A 27,570-nucleotide genomic window follows, 5' to 3' on the forward strand; every position below is an offset into this window, starting at 1 on the left:
CCGCTTTCTCCAATAAGTCGTCCATGGTCTGACCAAAGAGGTATTCCCCTTCACACGGGATTGTACACAGTCTAGACTTAGTCTGTAAATCCCCTGGCCAGCTTTTAATCCACAAGGTTCGCCGAGCCGCATTTGACAGTGCTGCTGACTTTGCTGCCAACCTCACCGAGTCCACAGATGCATCAGCAAGAAAAGCTGCTGCCCCCTGAACCAGTGGAAGGGAAGAAATAATGTCTTTCCTAGAAGTCCCATCCTTCAACTGACTGTCTAGCTGTTCAAGCCACACCATCAGGGCTCTGGACGTACAGGTAGCTGCTACTGTTGGTCTCAGTGCTCCCGCAGCCATCTCCCATGCCCCTTTCAGGAAAGCATCAGCCCGTCTGTCTAGGGGATCTCTCAATGCACCCATATCATCGAACGGGAGGGAAGTTCTTTTCGCTGCTTTGGTAACAGCAACATCCAGCTTGGGTGCTTTTAACCAGGAGGAACACATAGCATCCTCAAACGGATATTTCCTTTTAAAGGATGGAGGAACACTACCCTTCCTTGTCAGGCTTTCTCCACTCCTTATCAATGAGGTCTTTCACCTTTGAATTTACTGGAAAGACCCTTCTCTTCTTTAGCCCCAGACCACCAAACATAACATCCTCAGCTGACTTCTCTACCCTCGAGTCCACTATCCCCATTGTAGATCGGACGGCTTTTACTAGGGCATCGACCTCCTTCAGGGGGAAACACTGTCTATCTGGCTCACTATCAGAGGAAGAGAAGGCGGAGGAGGAAGCGACCGATAGCTCAGAGTCTGAACCCGGCTGGGTTTCTTGAGGAATATGCCCAGACTCTGAACCTTGCAATGCTTTGCCTATTTCTTCCCTTATTAAAGTTCTTAGGCCTAGGGAAAAATCTGGGGTCTCCTCCGATATCATTTTGCTGATACAAAGCTGACACAACCTTTTGCTATAAGAATCAGGGAGTGGACAGCTGCATAAGGCACACTCTCTGTGCTTGGACTTCGAGGAACATTTCTTGCTCTAAAAGAAAGTCATAGATAGAAAGAAGGAGGAAACATTAGTAGAACTTTCACGAAGATTCCACTCACCCCACAGAACCTTCGGTACCGTAGAAGCAGAAGAATCCAGCATGCATGGCGAGGAATCACGCCGCACCGGACCTTCCTTCCTGCTCTTAGTGGTAGCTCTTCTAGCTGCACGACCAGACCCTAGCCGGGAATGACGCTGCGCCACTAGCTGTGAGGGCCCCCCAGAGGGCTGCTCCTGCAGCAGATGTTGTTGCCTAGGTGACCGCTCCTGTGAATCTTCCATAGCTTACACTGTAATAATGGGCTGGGAAGCACCTCTGTATGTTACCAGACCCTTTATATACTGGCCATACCGGTACCATGTGTGGGTGTGTGTTTTTTTTTTTTTTTTGTTTGTTTTTTTGCCCAGGAGGGCGTTACCTGCTCCTTGGTCTTCCTCCCCAGGTCCAGGTGGGATCCAGGTGGGCTCCTCGCCGCCAGGTCCTCAATCCCCCGGCGTTCAGCTGCTCGCGCCAAAAAATTCAAACGAACCCCGCCCCTTCCGGTGACGTCACAGGGCTTCCTGCCCGGCGCACCGGAAGTCGCGTCAGAAGGTCGCGCCCGTCACGTGCACCGCCGGCGCGACCTGGATCTCCTGCAAGCTGCAGCGGGGGGGGGGGGGGGGAAGCCCGCTAGCGGCCCCACACCTGGCGGACATCTACCTCCCGTGAGGCGATGTCACGCCCGCCGCAACGCTCACGGAGGCGCCCCACTGAGCCCTGCCGTGGCGTCTCCGACCACCTGCTGTGGCCCTCTCTGGGACAGGAGTCCATCTTCTGCAGGTAAGCCTGCAAGGTCCCCCATCATGGAAAGGAAACTTAAACTGAGGCGGGAAGAGAGGGCCGCCCTTTTTAACCTGTAGGTTTCCGGTCCTTGATGGGCGCATCCTCTCTCTCACGTGGTGCTGTCATGGGCGACCGAATAAATAAGAAGCTTTATAATGAATGTGATCAGCGAGATCGGCTCCTCCCGGACGGATCCGCCATCATCTGGGGTCAAATCTGTGTTCAGTGAAGACTTCCCCATCACAGAGGAGGGAGGAGCTGGAGGCGGGGCTAGAGCCAAAGCCCCTCCCCCCAACACAGGAGATGAGCAGCTACTGATGAGGTTCTATGTAGATGGGAGGGAGGCGCTAGGGGCAAGGCTAAAGGCAGAACTCCTCCCCTGCCCATCTACATAGCTGAACGGCTACTGACGAGGGGCTGTGTCGATACGAGGGGCTGTGTCTCTAGCCCCACCTCCAGCTCTTGCTTCCTCTGTGATGGGAAAGTCTTCACTGAACACCTCGCCCCGCCGTCGCCTCACCTCACCGTCGCCTCATTGTCGCCCCGCCGTCGCCTCGTTGTCGCCCCATTACTTGTCCTGTTCCGGCGGCCGCTTATTTTTCACTCATTACACCGTTTACCCATTGGATAATAGACTGGACTTCCACAAACGCCGCGATATCAAAGCTGCAGATTTTCATTTCTTAGTTTGTAATGAGGGTAAAAAGGGGATTTGAGCTGATTTTTTTCACTGTATTTGTCATCCGATCGCTTCTACTATACACAGCCCGGCCTTCACAGGAGTAGTCACAACAGGCTCAGGGGTCTTCAGCAGACCCCTGGCCATCATGGCAACCTATGGGCACTGCATGATCACACAACAGCGCCCCCCAGTTACACCCGTGGCATTACAGGCAGATGATAGCCGATTATTACAGCCATCATCGGGAGAAAAGGTTATGGCTTGTGAGCCCGCATCAAAGGCACAGAACCGGCATAGGACGTACCCTGGAGGTTATATGTCATTAAGGGGTTAAGTCAGAATTCTAGCACATTCACTTAGTAACCCCCATCCCCATGTGGCCACAAGAAGCCGGAGAAAGCGGCAGCCCCGAGATCATGCACATGGTAGCACTTACTTCTGAAGAACCAGAGGTGTTGGCAGGCCTCGTTCTGGAGCATCCTGAAAACACAAAGACTCAATAAGGAAATTCATTCTTCATATGTGGTGGTGTCAGAGCGCCTCCTGCAGGTGCCAGGGGGCAGGTTGTGGACTGGGGAACACATTACTCACCCCTTGAACCCAAGGGTGCTGAAGAACTTGGGCAGCACTCAGCCGGTCCTTGGCATCACGTACCAGCAGATTAGAGATGAGGTCCTTGGCCTGGCTGGAGATGTGCGCCCAGTCTCTCTCAGGAAACTCGTAGTGTCCTTCTTGAATACTTTCAAACAGCTTATTCTAGGAAGTAAACGTCACGCTAGTAAACATGGTGCTTGTCGCCACCCCTTGGCCCCGCCACCGCCCCCCTCCTCGGTCCTGCCGCCATCCCTCCTCGGCCCTGCGGTCCTTACCAGGCACACAGCACACTTCTCCTAGGCTCTGCCCCCCCACCCCCCACCCCTCTGTCAAGCTGCCACCATCCCTCCTCAGCCCTGGAGTCTTACCTGCACACTGCTCCTAGGTCCCGCCGCCCCTCCCCACCCTGGCCCCGCCGCCATCCCTCCTCGGCCCTGCGGTCCTTACCAGGCACACAGCACACTTCTCCTAGGCTCTGCCCCCCCCCCCCCCACCCCTCTGTCAAGCTGCCACCATCCCTCCTCAGCCCTGGAGTCTTACCTGCACACTGCTCCTAGGTCCTGCCGCCCCTCCCCACCCCGGCCCCGCCGCCATCCCTCCTCGGCCCTGCAGTCCTTACCTGGCACACTGCACACTTCTCCTAGGCCCCGCCACCACTCCTCAACCCCACCGCCGCCCCCCCTCGGTACTGAAGCCCCCCCCCTCGGTACTGCCACCACCCCTCAGCCCCCCTCGGTCCTTACCTGGCACACTCTGCACACTTCTCCTCGGTCCCAGCCACAGTCCGTCCCGCAGTGTCCCACAAAGGGAGGATACCCGCTCAGCAATATGTACAGGATGACCCCCAGGCTCCACAGATCACAGCGCTTGTCATAGAAGGTCGCTTCTTCTGTGAAGACTTCCACCACCTCCGGGGCCATGTACTCCGCAGAGCCGCACTGAAAAGACAGATCACAGGCAACTGCAGCCCGGTCAACCCCAGAGTACTAAAACAGGAGGGTAGAAGTCACTCCTATTCATACCCTGGGGGGCTGCGAACCTGCCGCGTGCGACAGCCCCTCGTACCCTGGGGGGCCGTAAACCTGCAATTTATTATAATTGAACGCAAGACCCCCTTCATTTGCAGGTTGGTTCAGAACAAGAACTGAACCTAAGAGCTCCACCTGGTGGAGAGCGTGAGACACAGAGCAGGATCGAAGACTTATGTGCCTGGGGCTGAGAAATCAGAAACCAAATACTTGACCAGCAGTGAATCAACGACGTAGCAAATATGACGGGGCCCCGAGCGCAAAGGGGGCCCCGGGCGCAGAGGGACCCCGCCCGTGGTCTCCAGGCCACAGATACCGGCTGTATGAGTGATATCACTGGAACATCTCAAAGATAAACACTTTAAAAGCCGTCCGGCTGGAGAGCTGTGCAGGAGAGCAGGCGGACAGAGGGTCCGCGGCAGATTCTCCCGGGGAGAGTACAGGGAGACTTGTCAGTCATTGGCATCGAGGAGTCGCTGCAGGGAGACTAGTCAGCCAGTGTGATACATATAGACGCATCAATGGCAGTGAATAAGTCTATGAGGGGAGATAAAATAATGTCGTTGCATTAATCTTCACGCCCTTACTCCAATACCTTGCTGCAGTCCCCTGTGTATTTCTGGCGGTGTTCAGTCTCTCGGTCGGGGTCCATATAGAATTGGGGGATCTTTGCGGCTTCTCCTGCAGCAGCGCCACGTGTCAGATTGTGGGGGCATCTCCTGTGTACAGTGCCCTCTTCAGGTCACCACAGATTTGGGCTCGGATGTTCCAGAACTTCCATCTTCCGATGATGCCGTCCTTTTGGTGATTTGGCGGTGACTTGGGGTCGTTGTCTAGAGGCGACATTCCTCCTCTCCTTCAGCTTTTTAGTGGAGGCCGAAAGGTTTTCAAGCAAAACTGACCGATATGGGAACAGTCCATCATCATCTCCATCTTGACTAAAGCCCCAGTTTTGGTTGCTGAAAAACAGTAATAAAGAACAATGCTGCCCCGCCATGCCTCACTGTGGGAATGGGAGTCTTCTGGTGAGGACCAGTGTTGGCTTTGTACGTTTTGAAGTTATGGACAAAATGTTCCCCTCAGTCAATGCTTTTCCTCCCTTCTAGCCGACGGGCTGGAGGATTTGGCAGAAAGTCACTGGCCTGGATGTTTTTCTTCGCAACAAACTGACTCCGTCTCCCCCTGACCCCACAGGCCAGAGATATGAAGAATACGGGAGATTGTGGTCACATGCAGGACTGGTCAGAAACTCCTGCAGCTCCTCTAATGTTGCTGTCGGCCTCTTGCAGCCTCCAGCACCAATGTTCTTCTTGTCTTTTCTCTGATGTTGAGGGACGTCCAGTTTTGGGTAATGTCACTGTGCTTCTTGGTGACGTCTTCACATTGTCCATGGTGGATCTAATATCTGGGAAATCTTTTTGTCCTTTCTCCTGACTGACAACTTTCCACAATGAGATCCTTTGCTGTGTTGTCAACTATTTACCAAAAAGTGTCAGAAACATCATCCGAGAGCAGCGACACTTTCTCTGGGGTTAATCAGAATAATTGTAAATGACGGCGGCCGAGCGCTGACTACTGTGTAACATGGGGGAATGTGATTGGCAGATTCTGAGTACAACCACATCCCTGATTGTAAGAGGGTGTGCACACTTACGCAACCACATTATTGGAGTTTGGCTGTTTTTATTTCCACCTTTAAAATTGTTTTCAGTTTGTTCCTAAATGAATTTGTACAGATTACGGGGGACATTACAGAGGGAAAAAGTTTTGAAATGATTCTTCTTAGGATTTTTTTTTTACATGACCGGCGGCCTGGACTTACCGGAGTGGTGAGCTCCGGGGTGCTGACCGGCGGCCTGGACTTACCGGAGTGGTGAGCTCCGGGGTGCTGACCGGCGGCCTGGACTTACCGGAGTGGTGAGCTCCGGGGTGCTGACCGGCGGCCTGGACTTACCGGAGTGGTGAGCTCCGGGGTGCTGACCGGCGGCCTGGACTTACCGGAGTGGTGAGCTCCGGGGTGCTGACCGGCGGCCTGGACTTACCGGAGTGGTGAGCTCCGGGGTGCTGACCGGCGGCCTGGACTTACCGGAGTGGTGAGCTCCGGGGTGCTGACCGGCGGCCTGGACTTACCGGAGTGGTGAGCTCCGGGGTGCTGACCGGCGGCCTGGACTTACCGGAGTGGTGAGCTCCGGGGTGCTGACCGGCGGCCTGGACTTACCGGAGTGGTGAGCTCCGGGGTGCTGACCGGCGGCCTGGACTTACCGGAGTGGTGAGCTCCGGGGTGCTGACCGGCGGCCTGGACTTACCGGAGTGGTGAGCTCCGGGGTGCTGACCGGCGGCCTGGACTTACCGGAGTGGTGAGCTCCGGGGTGCTGACCGGCGGCCTGGACTTACCGGAGTGGTGAGCTCCGGGGTGCTGACCGGCGGCCTGGACTTACCGGAGTGGTGAGCTCCGGGGTGCTGACCGGCGGCCTGGACTTACCGGAGTGGTGAGCTCCGGGGTGCTGACCGGCGGCCTGGACTTACCGGAGTGGTGAGCTCCGGGGTGCTGACCGGCGGCCTGGACTTACCGGAGTGGTGAGCTCCGGGGTGCTGACCGGCGGCCTGGACTTACCGGAGTGGTGAGCTCCGGGGTGCTGACCGGTGGCCTGGACTTACCGGAGTGGTGAGCTCCGGGGTGCTGACCGGCGGCCTGGACTTACCGGAGTGGTGAGCTCCGGGGGTGCTGACCGGCGGCCTGGACTTACCGGAGTGGTGAGCTCCGGGGTGCTGACCGGCGGCCTGGACTTACCGGAGTGGTGAGCTCCAAGGTGCTGACCGGCGGCCTGGACTTACCGGAGTGGTGAGCTCCGGGGTGCTGACCGGCGGCCTGGACTTACCGGAGTGGTGAGCTCCGGGGTGCTGACCGGCGGCCTGGACTTACCGGAGTGGTGAGCTCCGGGGTGCTGACCGGCGGCCTGGACTTACCGGAGTGGTGAGCTCCGGGGTGCTGACCGGCGGCCTGGACTTACCGGAGTGGTGAGCTCCGGGGTGCTGACCGGCAGCCTGGACTTACCGGAGTGGTGAGCTCCGGGGGTGCTGACCGGCGGCCTGGACTTACCGGAGTGGTGAGCTCCGGGGTGCTGACCGGCGGCCTGGACTTACCGGAGTGGTGAGCTCCGGGGTGCTGACCGGCGGCCTGGACTTACCGGAGTGGTGAGCTCCAAGGTGCTGACCGGCGGCCTGGACTTACCGGAGTGGTGAGCTCCGGGGTGCTGACCGGCGGCCTGGACTTACCGGAGTGGTGAGCTCCGGGGTGCTGACCGGCGGCCTGGACTTACCGGAGTGGTGAGCTCCGGGGTGCTGACCGGCGGCCTGGACTTACCGGAGTGGTGAGCTCCGGGGTGCTGACCGGCGGCCTGGACTTACCGGAGTGGTGAGCTCCGGGGTGCTGATCGGCGGCCTGGACTTACCGGCGTGGTGAGCTCTGGGGTGCTGATCGGCGGCCTGGACTTACCGGCGTGGTGAGCTCTGGGGTGCTGATCGGCGGCCTGGACTTACCGGCGTGGTGAGCTCTGGGGTGCTGATCGGCGGCCTGGACTTACCGGCGTGGTGAGCTCTGGGGTGCTGATCGGCGTGCAGGCGCTGTTCAATTTCATGCCACTTCCAAGATCAAAATCACAGATTTTCACAGGCGACACCTATAAAAGCAGAGGACACATCAACAGGGGGGGCACGCGGCGGAGGCAGCAGAGGGGGGGGGGCACGTGGCGGCGGCAGGAGGGGAGGGCACGCGGCGGAGGCAGCAGAGGGGGGGGGCACGTGGCGGCGGCAGGAGGGGAGGGCACGCGGCGGCGGCACGTAAGACATCAGCCCTCATCTCCTCACCTTATCTTCACATTCACACAGGATGTTCTCTGGTTTGAGATCTCGATGTGCGATCCCTAAACGACAAAAGAAATAAAAAGGAAGTCACACACAAAACTGTGCACAAGTGTTAGGCAGGTGGGAAAAAGAAGAAGTCAAAGTGGGAATAAAAATAAACTAACAAAATGGAGGAAAACAAACAAAAAAAACAAACAATTTGGAGAACTTCCCCAGATCTTCTGTGTATGAGGCCGAACAGATCACAATTGTAAACTTTATCTGAACCATCTTAAAAAAATGACACACAGCCCGCCAGACACTCAGCCGGCGGAGCCCCCGCACGGCCACACTCGGCCGGCGAAGGCGGAGCCCCCGCACGGCCACACTCGGCCGGCGAAGACTGAGCCCCCGCACGGCCACACTCGGCCGGCGAAGACTGAGCCCCCGCACGGCCACACTCGGCCGGCGAAGGCGGAGCCCCCGCACGGCCACACTCGGCCGGCGAAGGCGGAGCCCCCGCACGGCCACACTCGGCCGGCGAAGGCGGAGCCCCCGCACGGCCACACTCGGCCGGCGAAGGCGGAGCCCCCGCACGGCCACACTCGGCCGGCGAAGGCGGAGCCCCCGCACGGCCACACTCGGCCGGCGAAGGCGGAGCCCCCGCACGGCCACACTCGGCCGGCGAAGGCGGAGCCCCCGCACGGCCACACTCGGCCGGCGAAGGCGGAGCCCCCGCACGGCCACACTCGGCCGGCGAAGGCGGAGCCCCCGCACGGCCACACTCGGCCGGCGAAGGCGGAGCCCCCGCACGGCCACACTCGAGGCGGAGGCCTTTGTACCAGTGTTATTACTACTCGTGTCCAATAACATAAACTTCACTTTACCCTAGTTGCTGCCAATCACCCGGACATCGCTCATCAACACTTGCAAATTACTATTATAAATTAAAGAAAGTGAATTTCAGGCAAAAATTTAATGAGACACTAAAAAAGATAGAATGGGAGCGACGCAGGCGGCTGCGGGAATAGAGGAAAGACAAACCGTGACCAATACTGACCCCGAGTCTAATCTGGAAATAGAGGGGTGTGTGTGAAGGCCGAAGGAGACGGAGGTGTGGAGCAACGCTCCTGCTGACACCCGCGTCCTCTCTCGGCCATCCCCAGATGCTTATCGCTTCACCTACCGGGAACAACACCGAGTAGACGTCGGGAGTCAGCGGAGACGTCGGGTGTGAGTCCGGAGCTCTTGAGAGGCCGTTGTGCAGCACTCCGCTCCTCATTCCACAACAAGGGCTAGATGGGCCAGGACTGTAAGTGTAATTTAACCCCACACGGGTTGGACCCCACACTGTTTTTTACCTATACCGCGGTTCCGTCCCCCTGGAGACAGCGGCGTGGAGTTACCTATGATACAAGCTGTAGTCTCCACGCTATGGCTGTCAGATTCTTCCCCTGTGTTTTCTAACGCAAGTCTGCCATCTGCTGGAGCTTCTGGGAAAAGTAGATAACACCAAGTCATTCCCAATATATAGTAACATGACTCTGTCCGGTGCCTAACCCACTATGTTACCCCCAAGATGAGGTGACTCCTACTGCATAGACCTCTATAAAAGCGGTACGACGCATTTCTACTCACAGAGAGCAGTGAAGATAAGCTCATACCCCAAGACAGAGAACACGCTTAATACTCTTATATCTTGATCCCATTAATAAAACCAAAAAGGACCAGGGGCAGACCTCGTAAAACAGCGTCCCCTACTAAACTGACTGGATTTTTCTCACGGGGAGCGGCACATTCTACATCCAATCTGAGCGAATCCCAGCGAGTCTCCTCGTCACCCTTGGGTCGCTCCTCCCGTGAAAGTTCAACTATGGGAGAGGACCCAGGGTCTGCAGATGCTCCACTAACCAAAAACACGGTGCAAGAACTACTGAGCACTCTGCACAAGTCTCTGAAAGATGACATGAAACAAATGGTGAGAAAAAGAGGTGAGAAACCTGGAGGAGCGTACCTCACGGTTAGAGGACAAAATGGTGGATTTTGCGGACTCTCACAACTCTCTGGTCGATGCATACTACAAACTAAAAGATACCTCAGAATATCTCAGAAATAAAATGGGAGACCAGGAGGACAGGTCTCGTAGGAATAACGTGAGACTTCGTGGGGTTCCTGAAAGCGTTAAACACTCTGATTTATCCCAATTCTTTCACAATCTGCTGCAGTCCGTACTCCCAGACGCATCTAACTCTGAGTTGGTGGTGGACAGAATTCACAGGGTTCCTAAACCTAAACATGTAAATCCCTCACTGCCCTGAGACTCTGGCAAGGATTCACTAACACCATCAAAGAATAATTTCTACGCTGCATCAGAGATAAACCAGATCTACCGGCTCCGTTTCAAGGGATCACTATTTTTCAAGATCTGTCAGCCGCCACTTTAGCAAAATGAAGGAGCTTGCTCCTTACACAGCAATTTTGAGAAAGGTCGGCATTCCCTACCGCTGGGGACACCCGGTCAAACTGTTCATCAGTAAAGAGGATGACGTGGTGGTCTGCCTATCACCGCGACATGCAGAAAAACAACTCGCCAAATGGAAGCTGCTTCTGGAGGGGTTTGTTTCACCTCTCCCCACAGAGCAACAGCATAAAAAATCCAACTGATTGGATCAGTGTAAATCGTTGAGGTCAGCAATCTTCCCTTTTTAGGAGTCACCTCTAATCTCTGAATCTGTACTTGCTGTTTCCTTCTGTTGCCTTCCGGCACGGGAGTACGGTCCTGACAACCTCGGCCGTCCTCTTCTGTTATGTCCGTACTCTTTGAATACTCGATAGCGTATATCCAGATGGTTCGCCATCATTTGGACATTTGTTCCATATATGTGTTTTTAGTTGTTCTATTTTATCTTTTCCCTAAATGTGTTTATGTTTGGTTAATTAACCTTCAACCATTGGGTCCCTATTCTCCAGATACACGATATTGTATTCTTCTACCTCTCTCCATGCCAGGAATATGTATTGATGTACAAATGCTTTATTCTTTGATTGTATTCGAGAACTTTGAACCCCACGATAGGCATTAAGATCTTATCTCTGAATGTGAGGGGCTTAAACTCCCCCTTTAAGAGGTCTCTCCTTTGGAAAGAGATAGGATCATCCAAATGCGAAGTCATCTGTTTACAGGAGACTCATTTGCTTTCCTAAGACGCACCTAGATTATCCAACATTCACTTCCCCACAATAATTCTGGCTAATGCCCCACATAAAAAAGCGGGTGTTGTGATACTCATAAAACATATCATACTCCATGTTGTCCCTTTATACTGATCCCAGAGGGAGATATATAGTCCTATCCTGTTTACTAAATAATTCCCAATACACGATTGTGACCTTATATAGCCCTAATAAAAAAACCAACAATTTTCTTCTCTAAAGTTCTTAAAAAAATTTGTTCCGTCTCTCAGGGACCATTGATAATTTGCGGAGATTTCAACGCCCCTGTATCTAGAGATTTAGACACGGACTTGGATCGAACCATGGGTCTGGAGGATTTTAAAGGTATTATATCAGAAGAAGCTCTCCACGATGTCTGGAGATACCATCATGCCAACGAAAGGGACTATACGTACTTTTCCCCTAGATTTTCATCACTTTCTCGAATAGACTATTTCTTAGTACATAGAACAGCCTTACCATTATGTAAATCCTCACATATAGGTTCGATAACCTGGTCCGATCATGCCCCAATTATCGGCGGTCCACCCTCTGCGGTTACCTGGCGTCTGAATACTTTTCTTTTAAAATCTGCTCATAATAAGGAAAATCTCTCTAATGAACTGAAACATTTTCTCGAAATTAATGACAATGGAGAAGTTTTCGATGAGACTTTATGAGAGGTTTATGTATAAAATTGGCTTCACGAGAAAAGAGGCAGAGAGTGCGAAGTGTCATCGGTCATCAATAAAATTAACATTTTGGAAAACAACCAGAAACAAAACAAGACCCCGGCAGTTAATAATGCTTTACTGGAGAGTAGAAATGACCTTCGGAAACTCTTATTATTCAACTATGAACATAATCTAAAGCGGGTTAAAGCAAAATACTATGCTTTGGGTGATAGAGCAAGCGCTGTACTGCCCGTAGAGTGAAAAAAACTGACTGCTAAGGGGAGGATTGACCATTTGCTCCAGCCGAACGGGGATAAAATTTATGACCCAATAGAGATTGCCAACGCATTTGCGGACTTTTATTCTCATTTGTACAATCTGAACATGGACCATACCATCCGTCATCCCTCAACTCCAGATATAAAACAATTTCTAAAATCTATAGACTTACCGAAAATCTCACAATCCCAACTTGAATCATTGAACTCGCCTATACAGGCTGGTGAAATAAAAAGTGCAATTAAAGCGTCTAAACTCCACTCCATTCCAGGGCCAGATGGCTTTGCTAACGGATTTTATAAACTGCTCTCGGAGCAGCTATCCCCATACTGGCAGCGACTGTTTTTACACTGGAGAGGCAAGGGTAAAATCAACCCATTATTCTTGGAAGCGACTATTGTTACCCACCCAAAACCAGACAAACCCCCAAATAAACCTGAGAATTTCCAACCTATTTCACTCCTGAACTGTGATCTTAAATTATACTCTAAGATCCTAGCTCAAAGAATTAATACGGTCCTCCCTCAGCTGGTAGCGCCAGATCAAATGGGTTTTGTGCCGGGGAGGCAAGCCAGAGACGCCACTCGACGGGTTCTAAACCTGATCCACAGAGCAGAAAAATCTGGGGTCCCCAGTGTGTTCGTTTCGTTGGACGCAGAAAAAGCGTTTGAGTACACTGGGGATACCTCCAAGCAGTCTTGACTAAATTCAGGTTAATTGGACACATACAGAAGGATATAATGGCGTTATACGCCTCCCCGAGTGCGAAGGTATTAGCAGCAGGCTTTAGCTCGGAACGGTTACATATCTCGAATGGAACCCGCCAGGGGTGCCCGTTGTCGCCTGCAATTTTTGCATTGGTAATGGAACCCTTGGCGCAGGAGATTCGTACTTGTAAAGATATCTTTGGAATAAAAATGGGGTCCGTGGCTCACCCAGTTGGTCTGTATGCGGATGAAGTAATTATCTCTGTAACACACCCCAAAACTTCCCTCCGAGCACGGCTGTCTATCCTCTCTCAGTTCTCAGAAGTATCCCTTTACAAATTGAACTCCGCGAAATCAATGGCCCTCACGATTGGCTGTCCCCCAGGATTAATTTCCAATTTAAAAAAAAACTGTCATTTCCATGGGCTAAAAACTCCATTATCTACCTAGGAATTCACCTAGTCTCCCCCTCAAAAAACTTAGTCACTAAAAATATTTCAGAGCTACTAAATTCAATCAAACCAGAGCTCAAAAGACGGAGCACCTTAGAACTTTCTTGTATGGTCCGTATACAAACGTGTAAAATGACCTTTTTACCCCAAATTCTATATCTTAAGATGTATACCACTTCCCATACAAAAAACACTACTAGACGAAATCCAAGCTCTACTACTTCGTTTTATTTGGGGTGGCAAAAAATCCAGATTCCAGAGCTCCTTGCTGTTCTATAAATTGGGAGGTTTGGGACTACCGAATATCCACCTCTATTATAGAGCATGCACGATTGACGCTCTTAGAGAGTGGTGGGACACTAAGTCCAATCTCTCTTGGGTTCAAATGGAAAAATTAGATACCAAACTTCATTCCACTAGACTCATGTTGGAGGCAGAATTCCTGCTCCCTCCCTATAATGACACACGCTCTTAAAATGTAGAGAGATGATTTTTAAAAAGATTATACACATTCCGTTGAAATATATCTCGCTTAGGAGCGTTGATCTGGTGGTCCCGCTCTCCCACTTCCGCCGTTGGGTAGATTACGGCATTCCTAATTTGCAGTCTATGTTTTCAGCTAGTTCTATCAAAACGTTTGATGAACTATCCTCCATATATCAACTCCCCGGTAATCTTCACTTTTCCTAGGTTCAACTGAAGAGTTTTCCATCTTCTTCTCCAACAATTGTGTCGCGGCTGGCTCCATCCACAATACAACACTTTGTTTTGGGGAAGAAAGGATTTTCCAGGGGTGTTTCGGTAGCATATAACTTTCTCAATTCTCCCTCTAATAATACTAAGCTCCCGTACATGGTTAAATGGGAATCGGACTCGGGCACTTCGTTTACTCTTGATCAATGGCAATTAGCCTTATCATGGCCCCTTAAAAGTTCATCATGCATAAACCACCTAGAAATTGCAAAAAAGAATCCAACTCCGTTGGTATTTACCCCCAAACCGTACAGCTCACCTATCCCAGGGAACATCTCCCTTATGCTGGAAAATATGTGGAGGAATAGGCACACTTCTGCACTCTTGGTGGTCGTGTTCTAAACTAAATAGCTTTTGGAAAGATGCGTTTAAGATATTATCATCCTGTGCGGGAAATGATGTCCCAATGAATCCAGCATTGGCCCTACTGAACATTGGCATTACCGACCTCCCGTACAAGAACAGATGGCTCGGCTCTTTTGTATTAACTGCGGCCAGACAAGCCCTGGCCTCCAAGTGGAAATCCCACTCTGCTCCATCAATGGACGACATCTGGTGGAGAATGGACTCCTATAACTCTTATGAAATCATTCTGTCATGGGATGCTTCGAAAAAAGACAAGACCCAACAACGGTGGTGCGCATGGCCGGAAGATAAAGCACTTTTTCATAGCCAAAAATCTTAGGTGTAATTTGTTCACTGTTACCGGTGTACCATATTTTGCTTTTCCGTGGAAACTGTAAAAACTTTAGTTTTTTTTTTTTTTTTCTGCGTATGATTTCTGACGGTATTGATTTTGGAGAATACACCCATTCCTTGTTTCCTCCCCTACTGAGAGGTTGGGGTATATTCGGCTGCCCTTCCTCTCTTGTTCCCCAGGTTCATGACTCTAGAAGTTTCTTGCTATATTCTCTCAGATGCTTTATAGTATTCTAAATGTCGCATCCTATGTGCCTGATACCCTTCTCCGATGTTCTGTTCAAAAACTCCAATAAAAATTTCATTGTTAAAAAAAATAATCTGAAAATAGAAGCTAATAAGTATTCTTCAGAAATCAGCAGATAGTGGAGCGTTTCCAGGAGCGGCCGCACGAGAACGACAAATCCTACTAACGGCCGACGACACGGGGCCAGAGGGGAATAATATATATACTCAACTTATTAAATATCTGACTGTACTGGGATGGCTGCCCTCCACCAATGAGGTCAGTGATAACTTGTGGCCATTTATCTGCTCTCCGGATATTGTTGTATCATAAGATCCCTCAATGCTAAAGGATTGAAATGGAAAATGGTCTAGTGCTAGTGACACACATATATATATATATATATATATATATATATGTGTGATCTAATGTATATATACAGTACAGACCAAACGTTTGGACACACCTCATTTAAAGATTTTTCTGTATTTTCATGACTATGAAAATTGTACATTCACACTGAAGGCATCAAAACTATGAATTACCACATGTGGAATTATATACTTAACAAAAAAGTGTGAAACAACTGAAAATATGTCTTATATTCTAGGTTCTTCAAAGTAGCCACCTTTTGCTTTGATGACTGCTTTGCACACTCTTGGCATTCTCTTGATGAGCTTCAAGAGGTAGTCACCAGAAATGGTCTTCACTTCACAGGTGTGCCCTGTCAGGTTTAATAAGTGGGATTTCTTGCCTTATAAATGGGGTTGGGACCATCAGTTGTGTTGTGCAGAAGTCTGGTGGATACACAGCTGATAGTCCTACTGAATAGACTGTTAGAATTTGTATTATGGCTAGAAAAGACGGATTTTGGTAAGACCTTACCTGTAAAATCCTTTTCAGCGAAGGAAGGAAGGGAGACACAGATCCATTACTAGTGGGTAGACAGAGCCCCACAGGATAGTTCACCTCAGATTAGAAAAAGTGACGACCGGCCCCTCCAGCTTAGGCTTCTCCTACTCCCATGTCCTTCAGTCCGTACACAAGCTAAGGAAGAGCAGACAACACCACCGGAACAACACAACCCCTTCCGAAAATTCAGAAATGCGAGAGAACAGGTTATGCATATAACAGAAAGAACACACAGTCCCAGGCACTACTCACTGGACCTGACAACTGCGATGAGCTGGCAATGCTGGAACAGAGCTGTAGCGCGCCGACTCCAGATGACCGCCATCAGAGAGGAGTCGCGCCGCATCTGGAAAACAATAATGCACTTCTGCCCTGGGAGGGCGCTGTGTCTCCCTTCCTTCCTTCGCTGAAAAGGATTTTACAGGTAAGGCCTTACCAAAATCCGTCTTTCAGCAGCAGAAGGGAAGGAAGGGAGACACAGCTCCATTACTAGTGGGACGTCCCAAAGCAGTCCAGAACTCAAGGGTGGGAAATCGTGGCAGAATCGCCAACACCCCAACAACTTAGGTAAGCGCGCAACAAGCGCCAAAACTAGATAAAGAGATAACCTAAACCACCGCCGCCTGCAGGACCCTGCGTCCCAAGGCCGCATCGGCGGAAGCACTCACATCCACTTTATAAAATTTAGTAAAAGTGTGAACGGAGCGCCAGGTAGCCGCCCTGCAGAGCTGCGCTGCCGAGGCCCCCTGATGAAGAGCCCACGATGAACCAACAGCTCTCATGGAATGAGCTCGAACCTTAACCGGACAAGGCTCGCCCTTGAGCCAGTACGCCTCCAGGATAGCCGAACGTATCCACCGAGCTATACTGTCCTTGGAAGCCCGCTGACCACACCGACGACCAGCAGGAATCACAAAAAGAGAGTCCGACTTCCAAAACCCTTGCGTGATTGTAAGATAGAACTTCAAAGCCCGCACCAAATCCAAACGAGTGCAAGGCTCGCTCCTTTGGACTTTTTGGATTCGGATAGAGGGAGGGCAACACGATGTCCTGATTGACGTGAAAACGCGACACCACTTTAGGCAAAAAAAAAAAAATCGCCACGGGTACGAAGCACCACGCGATCCGAGTGGAACTCCAGAAAAGGGGGCGAGCAAGACAGTGCCGCCAACTCAGAAACCCTTCTCAAGGAGGTGACAGCCACCAGGAAGGCCACCTTCCAAGAAAGCAAGTAAAGCGTAGCTGAATCCATAGGCTCAAATGGCCCATGCTGAAGAGCCTCCAAGACTAGATTGAGCCGCCAAGTAACCACTAACGCCCACCGAGGCGGAAACTGACGTGCAACCCCGCGAAAAAAAGAACGCACGTCCCTGCGCGAGGATATAGCCTTCTGAAAAAGTACGGATAGTGCAGATACCTGACCCCGCAAGGTACCAAATGCCAGACCCTTGGCCAAACCACATTGCAGAAAAGCCAAAGAAGTTGGGAATGGAAAACTCTCGGGTTCCTTGACGATCCAGAACACCATGAATAGAAGGCCTCCCAAGTTCTGTGATAAATCCTAGTCGTAGCTGGACCTCTGGCAGCCCGCAAGGTGGCAATGCCCGTACCGTGTCGAAATGCATCCCCAAGAACAGGATTGACTGCGACGGCTCCAATGACGACTTCTTCTAATTGACCAGCCACCCGAAGTCCTCCAGGTGCTGAAGGGAGAGATCGCGAGCTGTCACCGCCTCCTCCGCTGTGGGCGACACAATTAGCAGGTCGTCCAGGTAGGGGAGAATCGTGAATCCTTGCCTTCGAAGGAGCGCCATGAGCAGCGCCAGAATCTTTGTAAAAACCCTGGGCGCAGAGGCCAACCCGAATGGTAGGGCCACAAACTGGTAATGGGCCTGACCTATGGCAAAACGCAGGAAGCGCTGGTGAGCCCTGCCGATAGGGACAGGGACATGCAAATAGGCGTCGCGGATGTCGATCGACACCAAGAAATCGTACTGTGACAGGGCCGCCACGACAGAGCGAAGAGACTCCATAAGGAATTTCCGGGTCCGGACATGAACATTCAATTCTTTGAGGTCCAGAATGGGGCGAAACTTGTCGTCCTTTTTGGGGACCACAAAAAGGTTGGAGTAAAACCCCCTTCCCCGGTCCTCTGGCGGAATCGGAACCATCACACCCTGCTGCAGAAGACAGTCGACCTCCCGCAGCAGTGCGGCAGCCAGCTTGGGCTCGGACGGTATGCGTGACTGACAAAACCTGTCCGGGGGTCGAGAATGAAATTATGAAATAGCCTGCCGACATAACCCGCGTCACCCAGGCGTCCGATACGTGGGACGCCCAAATCGACCCGAATTGTAGCAGACGACCTCCCACCCGAGAGCCCTCGAGAGGGTTCCTGGCGTCAGTCCGCCTTAGCGGGCTTTTTGTCAACCTCCCGTTTGTCCTGACGGAAATGTTGTTTCCAGGGAGTACGGGATTTCTGGGTGGTCTTTTTCCCGGAAGACGAGGGACGACTCGATCTCCAAGAGGGCTGACCGAACCGTCCCCTGGGCCGAAAGGACCGACGACCACTACAGGCACTTGACTTGCCAGACGTAGAAACCGCTGCTTTCCACTGCGGCAAAGCCGAATCCTTGGCCTTGGCAATCAGCTCCGTGAGGTCTGAACCAAAAAGCTGACCGCCCTTGTACACCAGACATTGTTTGGATACTGCGTCTCCAGTCCACTGTTTAAGCCACAGTGCTCTCCTGACAGTGATGGCAGAGGATTGAGCCCTGGACAGAACCAAAGTAGTATCCAGCACTGCGTCCCTGCCATATCGGGCCGCCTCTTCCAACAGCTGGAAAAGCCTTTCCACCAGAGACAGCGGAGTCCCCATCTTGCCATGCCATCCGCAGCTGATCCAACCACCGCAGAGAAGCCTCACTAGCCCACATGGCGCCCAAGGCCGCTCGGAATCCATGACCCGCGGCCTCGTAGATGGACTTTGCGTCCTTCTGTCCAGAGGTTCCTGTAGACTCGCCTTCCCTTTAACAGGAAGCAAAGAAGATTTGCTCAGCTGAGACAATGGCACGTCCACTTCTGGAGAGGGGACCCAATTAGCGATAGTCTCCGTGGAGCAGGGATACAGGGCATCAAAAAAAAGCATCCCCTGGAAGCGTTTATCCGGACACAGGCGTTCCTTCTCGACCGCCTCGTTAAGTTCATAGTGCGCCGGCAGCGTCGAACGAGCCCGACGTGACTCCTGATACAGCCGGGCCGACTTGCCATGACGCCTCGTCACCTCTTCAGACAGCTGTAACGCTTCCCGCATAGCTCCAATAAAAGCGTCCACGCGGCCCGAAAGCGAAGCAGAGCGACCCTGCAGATCCTATTCATCAGAATCGGAGATCGCACCACCAGAGTCTGTCGGTGATTCCGAAGCCTCCGACGCACTGCGCGGAGGAGACAGCGCCACCACAGGCCTGTGGCGCTTCTTGCCTCGTGACGTCGGTTGGGACTTAGCTGATACCCAATGACCCAGGAGGTCAGACAGACTGTCAATGGAGCGAGTGAGCGCCTCCACTTTAACATCACTGAGACCCCCGACCAGTGTCGAACCTGACGCCTAAGACCCCGGCGTATCAGATACGCGTGACCGATCCTGAAGCGGACCGGGAGAGAGGTCCGCGCCCCCTGGTCCCTGATCCGACATGCCCCCACACAGTTGCGAGCGTCGCGGATAAGGCGGTGTGATTCTGCTACCACAGCCTGTTCCCACACAAAAACCCCCAAGCACTGAAGGGTAAAAGCTCCTCCTTAGAGGGAGAAGAGCTACCCCAGCTGCCTGCAGAGCAAGAGTTAACCTAACAGACTAGGGTCCAGAAAGGGTTAACTGCCCTGATGAGGCCAGACGCCTCAGAAGGGGTTAATGCTGCTGACCACGCAATATACCTTTGCCTTAAAAGGACAGCGGTGTGCGAGTCCCAGAGCCTCCTCAGCGGGGAAGTAGCAGCGCCGTATATAGCACACCCTGTCTGCCTTAACAGGCCAGCAGTGAGGTGCTCTGCGCTGCAATAGTGTGAAAAAGGAATCTTCTGCCTTAAAAGACAGAAGTGACTCACCAGCTTGCCGTGGTGACTGCTCTTCCTTACACAGTGCTTGGTGTCTGGTGTAGAGAGCGGGGAACAGGGAGCAGGAGGTAGCATGAGGTAATGGCCGGAAGAAGAAGAGGGGGCTGGGTCAGCTCCAGCGCGCGCTTTCCTGGCACTTCCTGTCTGAGGCTATGATGACAGGCAGCAGAGAGGCTCAAAGCCACGCCCCCCCGCCGCCGCTACTAACGGAGCCCGCGCTCCTCCGTCCCTGCTCCCCTGCCGATAATACAAACGCCTGCAGCGGAGATATCCTCCTGCAGGGACAAAAAAAAGCAGTCACCACTTGTACAGTAACAGCACTCAGACCACAGAGAGCACTTACCCAGCTGAGCGCCACAGGGACCCCCAGGGATGTGTGGCGCCGTGGCCCTTTGCTCCCCTCCACGGCGGAGCGCGCAGGGACCCCACAGAAGCGGTGTGCGTCTCCGCCATGGAGCGCCCTGTATTCCCCGGGACCGGCAGGCTTCTGTGGGGACCTCCTTAGGGGGTACGCGGATCTGCCAGTGGAGGGTCAGGGGTCCCAGCAGAAACGAGACCCCCTGAGACCTCTAGACCACAGGGGGTCCAGGTCTCCTGAGTAAAATAAAAAATTCTTCTGAGGAGCTGCAAAGGCAGCGACTATCCTCTGCGACCTCAAATTTTAGACTGAAGGACATGGGAGTAGGAGGAGCCCAAGCTGGAGGGGCAGGTCGTCACTTTTTCTAATCTGAGGTGAACTATCCTGTGGGGCTCCGCCTACCCACTAGTAATGGATCTGTGTCTCCCTTCCTTCCCTTCTGCTGCTGAAAAAGCAGCTAAGTAAATAAAAACGAGTGGCCATCATTACTTTAAGAAATGAAGGTCAGTCAGTCCAAAAAATTGGGAAAATTTTGAAAGTGTCCCCAAGTGCAGTTGCAAAAACCATCAAGCGCTACAAAGAAACTGGCTCACATGAGGACCGCCCCAGGAAAGGAAGACCAAGAGTCACCTCTGCTTCTGAGGATAAGTTTATCCGAGTCACCAGCCTCAGAAATCGCAGGTTAACAGCAGCTCAGATTAGAGACCAGGTCAATGCCACACAGAGTTCTAGCAGCAGACACATATCTTCAACAACTGTATTTGTGATAGTGTGGTTTGAGGGTGGCTGGTCGGAGGTATATATACGTTCCTGGAAGGAACTGGTGGTATATATACAGTACAGACCAAAAGTTTGGACACGCCTTCTCATTTAAAGATTTTTCTGTATTTTCTTGACTTTGAAAATTGTACATTCACACTGAAGGCATCAGAACTATGAATTACCACATGTGGAATTATATACTTAACAAAAAAGTGTGAAAACAACCGAACATATGTCTTATATGCTAGGTTCTTCAAAGTAGCCACCTTTTGCTTTGATGACTGCTTTGCACACTCTTGGCATTCTCTTGATGACCTTCAAGAGGTAGTCACCAGAAATGGTCTTCACTTCACAGGTGTGCCCTGTCAGGTTTAATAAGTGGGATTTCTTGCCTTATAAATGGGGTTGGGACCATCAGTTGTGTTGTGCAGAAGTCTGATGAATACACAGCTGATAGTCCTACTGAATAGACTGTTAGAATTTGTATTTTGGCAAGAAAAAAGCAGCCAAGTAAAGAAAAATGAGTGGCCATCATTACTTTAAGAAATGAAGGTCAGTCAGTCCGAAAAATTGGGCAAACTTTGAAAGTGTCCCCAAGTGCAGTTGCAAAAACCATCAAGCGCTACAAAGAAACTGGCTCATATGAGGACCGCCCCAGGAAAGGAAGACCAAGAGTCACCTCTGCTTCTGAGGATAAGTTTATCCGAGTCACCAGCCTCAGAAATCGCAGGTTAACAGCAGCTCAGATTAGAGACCAGGTCAATGCCACACAGAGTTCTAGCAGCAGACACATATCTTCAACAACTGTTAAGAGGAGACTTTGTGCAGCAGACCTTCATGGTAAAATAGCTGCTAGGAAACCACTGCTAAGGACAGGCAACAAGCAGAAGAGACTTGTTTGGGCTAAAGAACACAAGGAATGAACATTAGACCAGTGGAAATCTGTGCTTTGGTCTGATGAGTCCAAATTTGAGATCTTTGGTTCCAACCACCGTGTCTTTGTGCGACGCTGAAAAGGTGAACGGATGGACTCTACATGCCTGGTTCCCACCGTGAAGCATGGAGGAGGAGGTGTGATGGTGTGGGGGGGCTTTGCTGGTGACACTGTTGGGGATTTATTCAAAATTGAAGGCATACTGAACCAGCATGGCTACCACAGCAACTTGCAGCGGCATGCTATTCCATCCGGTTTGCGTTTAGTTGGACCATCATTTATTTTTCAACAGGACAATGACCCCAAACACCTCCAGGCTGTGTAAGGGCTATTTGACTGATGGGGGGCTACGCCAGATGACCTGGCCTCCACAGTCACCAGACCTGAACCCAATCGAGATGGTTTGGGGTGAGCTGGACCGCAGAGTGAAGGCAAAAGGGCCAACAAGTGCTAAGCATCTCTGGGAACTCCTTCAAGATAGTTGGAAGACCATTTCCGGTGACTACCCCTAGAAGCTCATCAAGAGAATGCCAAGAGTGTGCAAAGCAGTCATCAAAGCAAAAGGTGGCTACTGTGAAGACCCTAGAATATAAGACATATTTTCAGTTGTTTCACACTTTTTTGTTAAGTATATAATTCCACATGTGGTAATTCATAGTTTTGATGCCTTCAGTGTGAATGTACAATTTTCATAGTCAAGAAAATACAGAAAAATCTTTAAATGAGAAGGTGTGTTCAAACGTTTGGTCTGTACTGTATATATACATTAGATCAAAAGCAGCACAAGAAAAAGATTTTTTGGAAAAAAGGTGCAAAGCCCCCCAGGTACACATCAGTCCTTTAAATATCCAAGAAAAAGAATGGAGGCAGCAATCAAACTGATGATGAAAAAAATGTCTTTTAATAGCTGATGTGGCTGTGCAACGTTTCGGTCCCAAGATATGAACCTTTTTGAAGCCATATATACACGCACTGCCAAATATAGTGTATATCAGAGTACCTCAGGGACGCCCTCCACTGGTTGGCAGGGGTCCAGCACAGGAGCAGTATAGGGATAATGGATAAGGATAGATTAAGAGTGTACACACAGAGGGATCTATTCTATAGAGTCATTACACGCAGAGGGATCTATTCTATAGAGTCATTACACGCAGAGGGATCTATTCTATAGAGTCATTACACGCAGAGGGATCTATTCTATAGAGTCATTACACGCAGAGGGATCTATTCTATAGAGTCATTACACGCAGAGGGATCTATTATATAGAGTCATTACACGCAGAGGGATGTATTTCACGTGGTTATTTCTGTTAATGATTATGGCTTTCAGCCAATGAGAATACAAGTCATTATCTCAGTAAATTAGAATATATATATATATATATATATATATATATATATACACACACATACATACATATATACACATATACACACACACAGGGTGGTCCAAAAGTAGGTGGATAGAAAGTGTAATAAGTTTATGAAGGGGGAGATTTATCAAACATGGTGTAAAGTGAAACTGGCTCAGTTGCCCTTAGCAACCAATCAGATTCCACTTTTCATTCCTCACAGACTCTTTGGAAAATGAAAGGTGGAATCTGATTGGTTGCTAAGGGCAACTGAGCCAGTTTCACAGATCTAGTTTTCACAGATAGATCTCCCCCAAATCTGTTTTCTTTTCAGATAATTCAGATAACACATAATGGCAAATAATTTAAACACAGATCAAAGAGAATGGATTTTAACAGAGTATTGGAAATCTCAAAATGCTGAAACCGTTAGAGCAAGTTGGGGTGAAACATTTGGCACTCAAGCCCCAAAGAGACAAACCATTTACCACATTTGTGACAAATTCAATGCCACCGGCTCCATCCTTAATGCTCCAAAAACTGCTCGACCCAAAACAGTCTGTACAGAAGATAAGAAACTACTTGTTCAGAGTAAAAAAAAAAAGTCCCCAGAAGATCCTCTCTGGAACTGGGATCTCATGAGCTTCTATCCTGCAAGTCCTGAAATCTATTGGGTGGAAGCTGATCCTCCACGTCTAATTCATGGGTTATTGGAGGATGATCCCGACAGGCGGCTGCAATTTAGTGTTTGATAAATCTCCCCCTTCATAACCTTATTACACTTTCTGTCCACCTACTTTTGGACCAGTATGTATGTATGTATGTATGTATGTATGTATGTATGTATGTATGTATGTATGTATGTATGTATGTATGTATGTATGTATGTATGTATGTATGTATGTATGTATGTATGTATGTATGTATGTATCCCTCTATCATGATGAGTAGAAGAGTACAATCTAATTCTAAATGTTGTGATATGAAGAGCAGCACTGTTCCCACCTTTTGTGTGGAGGTAGTCCAGGGCCATGGCGATGTCGCGGACCACCATACTGGCTTCTTTCTCATTGAAGTGCTTCTTCCTCTGGATATGTGACAGGATGGAACCTGCAGGAAAAGCAAAGTATCTGACATAAGTGTCATCCGTCCGCTGAGCCCAGGACACTAGAGACCCTAATGTGCAAAAAAGCACAAAGGGCAGCAGGTGGGCCCAGCTCAACCCCACCATAACAGTGCCCGCAAAGGGAGGTTCCCGGAGCCCTAATCACAAAATATAATTAGATGAAATACCGCCCCGCAACTTCTCAAACACCAGATAGAAACGAGCGTCGTCTTCACAGAACTCAATCAGCTCCAAAATGTTCCTGTAGAATAAAAAACAAGCCGTAAGGATCCCACGGGGTCTCCGAGGCGCCGCGCAGGGCCACCCCGCGGGTCTCCGAGGCGCCGCGCAGGGCCACCCCGCGGGTCTCTGATGTCTTACTTGTTGCCTTGACACTGGTACAAAGTTTCAACCTCTCGGAAGACACGACCTCGGCTGTGGCCAGTTTTCTTCTCCACAATCTGCAGAAAGAAGAGCCAGTTACCCACAAGTGACGCAGCGTCCTCCCCGCACACAGTCACAATGCCATGGGGACAGTAGAGTGCGGTCACCTTGACGGCATACTCCTTCCCACTCTGGAGGCTGACGCAGCCCTGCACCTTGGCGTAGGCGCCCTCTCCCAGCATCTCCTCTGTCAGTCTGTACAAGTCTACAGACAAAGGAGAAAACAGTCAGAGGACAAACAGCAAGAAAAGACCCCAAAAATAAAGGGTCTCGAGAAACAAATCAGGGTCTATCAAGACTCCGTCACACAAGAGTCACAGGGGAGGCTTCTAGTCAACAAACCATGTTTCCCTCTATTATCGGCCGCGTCACTTCAGGGACCCCCTCCGCTCCCGGCCGCGTCACTTCAGGGACCCCCTCCGCTCCCGGCCGCGTCACTTCAGGGACCCCCTCCGCTCCCGGCCGCGTCACTTCAGGGACCCCCTCCGCTCCCGGCCGCGTCACTTCAGGGACCCCCTCCGCTCCCGGCCGCGTCACTTCAGGGACCCCCTCCGCTCCCGGCCGCGTCACTTCAGGGACCCCACCAGCAGAATAGTGAGTGGAGCTCTGGAGTATAATACAGGATGTAACTCAGGATCAGTAATGTATGTACACAGTGACTGCACCAGCAGAATAGTGAGTGCAGCTCTGGAGTATAATACAGGATGTAACTCAGGATCAGTAATGTAATGTATGTACACAGTGACTGCACCAGCAGAATAGTGAGTGCAGCTCTGGAGTATAATACAGGATGTAACTCAGGATCAGTAATGTATGTACACAGTGACTGCACCAGCAGAATAGTGAGTGCAGCTCTGGAGTATAATACAGGATGTAACTCAGGATCAGTAATGTAATGTATGTACACAGTGACTGCACCAGCAGAATAGTGAGTGCAGCTCTGGAGTATAATGCAGTGTCATGAAAACAACACCCACTTTTTGGTCAGACCTTGCAGCTCTCTGGCGCCCCCTTATCCTGCTGGTCACACACAGTATTGACCGAGGATAAGCACGGGTGCAGCTGCTCTAATTTATGTCGACTATTGCGGCACGTGATGTGACACCTCCGACCAGCCACCCTCAAACCACAATATCACATAAATACTGGTATACTGCCACCACCGATCGCTTAACAGGTGGATCGGGTACCCGTTAGGTAACGTGAATTAGCGGGTGAGGAACGTGTTTACTCGACATAAGACAAGAAGAACGAAACTGGCAAATAATGATTTACTCCCAAAAGGGGGCAGTGTTTACAAAAGATATACAAGATATTATAAAAGAGACAATTTACATATATGCATAAAACAGTTATTAAAATAAAAGGGATAAGTAATAGCAAAACCTGCGCCTTGTGGTGATGGTCTCAGATTCTGTGGGGGGGGGGGGGGGGGGCGGCTCCCCGAAAATTAGAGGCGATTCTTCCACGCAGCGTGTAGGGCATGCGTCTGACGTCCCTGAGAAGAATGACTTGGGAAAATGGCCGATCTGGTTTTTAGCAACGCAGCCAGAACTCTGGGAGACACCCATTATTTACCTCACAAGGAGGGCTCGGCTTTGCGAGCCCACCCAGCTGCAGAAGACCTAAAAATCCTTCAGATTTCATATCTTGGTGTGGGGGGTCCCACATCCAAGAGGGAGACATCATCTTGACTGTCACCACTATTCATCAAAATTGATATAAAATATGAAAATCGCTATGACGCTCAGAATCCATTATCCCAGTTCCCGGTCGTTTCTCAGTTATGCAAGATATACTATTATAATGGGAAAAAGGTGAGCATTCCAAAAATGTGGTCCCTGTGTTTGTGACAGTCCTGTGCGTTATTAAAATTGACATTAAACGTTTGTCCAGCTAAACAATAGAATTGGAGGGAGAGACCAGTTTAAACTAGACGCTGCTGTGCGCTGAGGGTTTACGACTGTAATAAAAATTCTTAGGGTGGGGGCCAGCACTGCAGTTCTATGTCTTACAAATGGACAGGGGTGGAAATTTAAGACAGCTTTCATTTTTTAAAACTGGAACCAAAAATACATTTTGCCTGCCAACTCCCCATTTTAGACTGCGCTATGGAGGTAGGACCTTCTGGTACTCCTCCAAGCGTATCTCTGGAGGCTCCCCACGCCGGGACAACCCATCGGCATTGCCATGCTCGCTGCCTTTGCGGTGTTGAACGGTAAAGTCGTACTGCTGGAGGGTGAGGCTCCAGCGTAATAACCTTCCATTGGCACCGGACATGGTGTGCAGCCAACTCAGGGGGTTGTGGTCAGTCACGACAGTGAAGGGGCGCCCGTACAAGTAAGGCTGTAAGCGGTTGAGGGCTCATACAATGGTCAGGCACTCCTTCTCTATGGTGGAATAGGCCACTTCCCTCGGCAGCAGTTTCCGACTTAGGTACAACACGGGGTGTTCTTGGTTCCCCGAGTCGACCTTGCTGAGTACAGCACCGAGGCCAAATTCACTGCTCAGGGCAGTCTTCAAAGCCCGGAAGGCCACCTCGCATTCATCTGTCCACTTGACTGAATGGGGTAGGCTC

The 27,570-nt window shown here is 50.8% G+C and overlaps 1 protein-coding gene across 5 annotated transcripts in view; it reads right to left on the reverse strand.

Annotated features, from left to right (window-relative positions):
• The window catches only part of MKNK1 (MAPK interacting serine/threonine kinase 1), a 67,150-nt gene that overhangs the window by 30,575 nt on the left and 9,005 nt on the right, over positions 1–27,570 (reverse strand). For 3 of the 5 annotated variants that reach the window (XM_073644056.1, XM_073644055.1, XM_073644052.1), the window contains exons 2-11: positions 25,100–25,197; positions 24,930–25,009; positions 24,737–24,810; positions 24,449–24,553; positions 9,417–9,503; positions 8,035–8,090; positions 7,752–7,847; positions 3,883–4,077; positions 3,137–3,301; positions 2,982–3,025 (exon numbers count right to left, since the gene is read on the reverse strand). In XM_073644056.1, coding sequence (XP_073500157.1) covers positions 2,982–3,025; positions 3,137–3,301; positions 3,883–4,077; positions 7,752–7,847; positions 8,035–8,090; positions 9,417–9,503; positions 24,449–24,553; positions 24,737–24,810; positions 24,930–25,009; positions 25,100–25,197 — 1,000 coding nt within the window. The remainder of the gene's footprint in view (positions 1–2,981; positions 3,026–3,136; positions 3,302–3,882; positions 4,078–7,751; positions 7,848–8,034; positions 8,091–9,416; positions 9,504–24,448; positions 24,554–24,736; positions 24,811–24,929; positions 25,010–25,099; positions 25,198–27,570) is intronic. The other 2 variants (XM_073644057.1, XM_073644054.1) reach the window with 1 other exon arrangement.

The sequence above is a fragment of the Phyllobates terribilis genome, unplaced genomic scaffold, assembly GCF_046119375.1.
Source record: "Phyllobates terribilis strain yellow unplaced genomic scaffold, ASM4611937v1 Scaffold_8__6_contigs__length_399053987, whole genome shotgun sequence".
Lineage (NCBI taxonomy): Eukaryota > Metazoa > Chordata > Amphibia > Anura > Dendrobatidae > Phyllobates > Phyllobates terribilis.